This window comes from Geospiza fortis, unplaced genomic scaffold (genome assembly GCF_000277835.1).
Source record: "Geospiza fortis unplaced genomic scaffold, GeoFor_1.0 scaffold1509, whole genome shotgun sequence".
Lineage (NCBI taxonomy): Eukaryota > Metazoa > Chordata > Aves > Passeriformes > Thraupidae > Geospiza > Geospiza fortis.
Genome location: NW_005054726.1, coordinates 101,376 through 105,870, shown reverse-complemented (window position 1 = coordinate 105,870; position 4,495 = coordinate 101,376). Strand labels below are relative to the sequence as shown.

General features: G+C 57.7%; 2 protein-coding genes across 2 annotated transcripts in view; one reads left to right on the top strand and one right to left on the bottom strand.

The window, feature by feature from the left end:
- Positions 1-266, top strand: part of LOC102040180 (testis associated actin remodelling kinase 1) — a 4,673-nt gene extending 4,407 nt beyond the window's left edge. The window contains exon 8 of the mRNA XM_031065283.1: positions 242-266. Within this exon, the coding sequence (XP_030921143.1) occupies positions 242-266 (25 nt within the window). The remainder of the gene's footprint in view (positions 1-241) is intronic.
- A 1,663-nt stretch (positions 267-1,929) lies between these two features.
- Positions 1,930-4,495, bottom strand: part of LOC102040011 (natural killer cells antigen CD94-like) — a 6,243-nt gene continuing 3,677 nt past the window's right edge. Inside the window, exons 2-6 of the mRNA XM_005430981.2 lie at positions 4,304-4,488; positions 3,915-4,063; positions 3,440-3,582; positions 2,389-2,556; positions 1,930-2,046 (exon numbers count right to left, since the gene is read on the bottom strand). Of these exons, the coding sequence (XP_005431038.1) occupies positions 2,418-2,556; positions 3,440-3,582; positions 3,915-4,063; positions 4,304-4,488 (616 nt within the window). The 3' untranslated portion in view covers positions 1,930-2,046; positions 2,389-2,417. The remainder of the gene's footprint in view (positions 2,047-2,388; positions 2,557-3,439; positions 3,583-3,914; positions 4,064-4,303; positions 4,489-4,495) is intronic.

Here is a 4,495-nt window from a genome sequence, read left to right as displayed (position 1 = left end):
GTGCAAGGTGCGGTGCCTGCCACGGCGCTGCCCAGGCACTCAGGCACCCACCCCACCAGGATCAGCCTTGGGGATCTGCAGGGAACCCTGGAGGTGGGCTGGGTCTCTGCTGGGGACCAAAGTGCAATAACACTGCTGCCCTGAGCGCTGCCCCGAGCGGCAGGGCTGGTCCCCCGCGGGGGCCACGGGGCTCAAGCCCTGGATCCAGGACCCCCTTCCCCAAGGGCTCACCCTTCTGCAGGCTCTCGCAGAGGGGTTTACGATGAGCCTGCTCCCTTGGGAGAACTGGGAGTTCCCTGCGCCCAGGCGTGTGAGAGGGACTGGGCTGGGGTAGAGAGGTCAGCGTGTGTATGTGTGTTTTTTGGGGATCCTGGGGGGCTGGTGGGTGAACCCATGTGTGTCCACAAGCGTGGGGAGCACAGCCAGTCCCTGACATGGGGAGAAGAGGGCAGGGGACCGTAGAGGGGCAATGCCTGTGGGCAGTGCACGGGGAGGATTGCCAGCACTGGGGTTGTCCCTGCCTGACCAATGCTGAGGGTTGGGTGCTGAGTCAGCACAGTGCCTCACATCTCCCGGGCATGCACGTTTGGGAGCAGGATGCTGGCAGAGGGGCCAGGATGCCATCCTGGCATCATGGGGATGGGGCCAGTGGGCAGCACAGCTAGGCTGCCTGGCCCCCGGCAAGGGTGGGAGCCGGCTTTCCTCCCTCCTGCACAATGCACTGGTGAATGCAGAACTCTTTGTGGTTTTTATTATTATTAATAATAATTGCTAGTAATATATACCCAGCTTATTTAAAGTGTTCATTAAAAACTGAATGTCCCAGCAACTCTGACTGCTGGTTCTGTTTCTTGGATGCACATCAGATGCGGGCCCAGAAGGTTGCATGGTCTTGCCTGGGCATTCTGGGGAACTCCTCCAGGACTGCAAACCAGCCTGGCTCAGCCCAAGATCTCAGCTCCCCTAAAGCACCCATCTTGATTGAGATGCCTTCAGACAAATTCTCTTTCATTATTTAGGTTCTTTGGGTTCATGCCCCTGAATCCACAGTGTTTGCTGTGTGTACAAGAAAACAAAGAGCAGACAAACCGGGTCTCTTTATTGCTATAAAGTGAATTTAGCCAGCAGACAAGACAGACGAGTGACACATGCCCCCTCCAAAAAGCTTGCCTTTAACACCCTTTTGCTCTTCATGCAAGCTTACTCACACAGCAGTTCATCAACTATATATGGCACACACAACCTTATCATAAACCGAGAGCATTTTCGCCTGGTTGAACATCACTTCCTCTGCTCTCTCCTGGCCACAGTGTTACATCAGGGCTACTTTGCTTAATCTTCACATGTGCACGTGTCTAGCAGCTATTTTAAGTCTTGATGAGTTGTCTTGCAAAGCGTGAGCCTGCTACAAGTGCCTGAGTTAACTTTTGCTTTTGAAAAGCACAATCACACCATGGGACCCTAAAGGTCGTTGCTCTACTTTCTAATTTGCGCGAAAAAAATCCCCAAACGTCAGCACAGGCACAGGCCAGTTCAGGCTCAGCTTCCCTCCATGGGTGCTGAGTTTTGCCGAGGCTGCTGAGTGCTGGGCTGTCTGAAAGCCATGGCCAAGCTGCTCCTGCGATGGGGTCAGGCAGAAAACTCCTGCTGTGGGGAGGGGGCTGTGTGGGAACGGGGCTGTGCTGTCCCCAGCTCCTGCTCCTGACATGCCAGCACCACAGCTCTCTCCGTGCTGGGCATGTGGCATGGCTCCAGCCATGCGTACCAGTGCTTGATCCATTCTGCAGCCGGTTCTGAGCTCCCCACTGCCCACAGCCATTGTGCTCAGGAGGACCCAGAGTGTCCCATGCAGGTGTGGGGTCGGCTGTGGAGCCTCTCCCACTCAGCCAGAGCACACCAGCTGGAGGCATCCATGCTGCTGGGCATCACTGGGAAGGCCCTGGGTGGCCCAGGGGCAGCGGGCTGTGGGAGGGAAGGGGTTGGCTGGGATGGATGGGACATCCTGGGCTGGGACAAAGCAAGGCTGGAGCAGAGGTGGTGCAGGTGCTGCAGGGGGAAGCAGAGGAGGGTGAGTGTGGAGGTGAAGGTGAGATGCTGCCCAGCCTCCACCACCTGCAAGGGCTGGGAAAGCACCTTGCCAAGGGTTTTCCCCCATCTTCCCCCTCCTTTGCTGAGCCACAGCTTCAGCTCTTGAGCTACCTCAGACCCCAAACACCCATGGCAGTGAAGGGATGGAGGCAGGCTCCATGCAGCACAGGGAGGTGACTGCATTCCTCTCCCTTTCCATGGGAGAGGGAGTCAATATCCCAGAGGCAGGGCTGCCGGCTCCCTGCTTTCCTCCGGGCACACCCCACAGGGCCCGTGTGTCCCTGACTCAGCAGGACTCACCACAGCAGTGCTGGGGCCAGCAGCCATCATCACTTGAAAGGGAGGCTTGGCCCTGCTGCCTTCTCACAGATCCAGAGGTGCAGGTCACTGGGACCAGTGCACTGGGCGGGTTTGATGCTCCCATGGCTTATTATGGCACAGGTTCCATTCGATTTTGACTTCCACGGCCTGAATGGGGAAACAAACAACACATCAGGCACTGACATGTTCTTTCTACAAACCCTGCTGAGGCAGCTGCCGCTGCTGACAACTGCCTTTTGTACGCTGGCAGAGGAGGGGTTGGATGCTGCAGTCAAAGGGGGATCTCCCAGTCCTCCCCTACTGATTTCACAGGCTGAAGGCTCAGCTGTTGAATCCCTGCATTTCCCGGGCAGGTTGGGAAACACTGTAAAAGGTTTGCAGTGCCTGTGACGCCCCTTTGGCCTCCCCCCTCTCAGCTTCTCCTCTGGGGGCTGTTCATGCCTGCAGTGGGGAGAGCCAGGTCCTCCCTGAAGACACAAGGACAGCCAGAGGAGCTGCTCTGGGCACAGCTCCCGTGGCGGGGCTGAGGATGGAGGGCCAGCTCCCCAGAACCTGGCCAGACAGGTTTGCTCCTCCTCAGTGCTCTCAGACACTGCAAGAGGAAGCAGCAGCGAGCTGAGGAGGTGGTGCACGTGGCAGGGAGGAGCCCAGGATTCTCCACAGAAGGCTGTGATCTCCCTTTGATCTCCCTTTGGAGAGGAATCAAGAAGGTATGTGGGAGATAGACATGGCACTCTTACACCTTGCCTAGGCCTCAGATAAAATTTGGGGTTTCTTCTGTCCACTCTTGCTGCCTCCTGCTTCTCTTGCCCTGCATTTTACCCACCCCCCTGGGTCCTGGCTTTCCATTTGCGCGTCCTCTGAGCGCCTCATCACACCACTGCATCCACCTTCCCTCAGTCCCTGCTGCTCTGATGCTCTTTGTTTCCCAGGGCCTCTGCCTGGAACTGGGTACTGATGGGATTTAAAACACTTCCTAGAGCCATGCCAGAGGAGGGGAATTTTGGGAAGAGACAGTGCTGCCACGTACCTTTCATAAAGGGACCCATCCACCCAGAACCAGGCCTCCGAGTCTCCCTCGCTGTCTTCCTCCAGCCAGCCATAGTCGTACCAGGGAAAACTGCCCTTCTGCAATCCAATCCAGTATGAGACATCTGCATTCTTCAGGAAGGTCTGGAGAAAAAGAAAAAGTGCTTTTCCATGTTTTATTCCATGGCACCCATGCACTGCAGTACTATATACTTCACAGCAGGGTGGTCGTCTCCCCAAGGAGTCCCTGGGGCTGGAAGTTCTCGAGCCCTGGTGACCTGCTCCAGTTTGGGAAACATCCAGGGGTGCCAGAGCCTTTCTATCCCATGTCAACCACCAGCCATGTGCTCCAGAGAACAGTCTTGCACCCTCCAGTGTTTTGGCAGGACAGGGGGCCCCCAGAACCATGCTAGCCCACCTGTGGGCCTCATGGCTGGACACACCATCTCCTGCCCTCAGCTCCCCCAGCACCCTACCGGCACAGTCCAACGACTCCAGGATTTGGTGACGAGGAGCTGAGAATATGTCTTCTCACACTCATCTCTGCTGTCTTCCCACGTCTTCTTCTCCGAGGAGATGAAGAGGCACTTGCCCCTGTACAGCAGCCAGCCCGAAGGGCAGCAATCTGTGGGTAGGGGCACAGCTGAGGGGCTTGCTCAGCCACAGATGCCCTGGAGGGGTAACAAGGAACGGCCCCCCACCTTCCCAGCAGACATCACAGGCCCAGTGTCTGCTCCAGCACTGCTTCAACTCTTGGACCACTCTGTCCCCGCCATGCGGCCAAAAAAGCCAACACTTGCCCCGTGGCACCTGCTGAGCAGTGCCGGTGCTGGAGCACCCCCTCCCTGCTCCATCACCACCCTACCTATGGCTGTGCAGGAGCGCAGGAGGGCCACGGTGCTCTCGCTGCTGTTGAGCCTCCCCTGCAGCTCCTGCATCTCCCTCTCTGTCCTGCCCAGCACCCCCGTGACGCGGCGCAGCTCCAGGCTCAGCCTGTCCAGCTCCAGCTGGCTGATGTTGCCCTCATGCCACGCTCGCTGCAGCTCCCCCCTGGCCC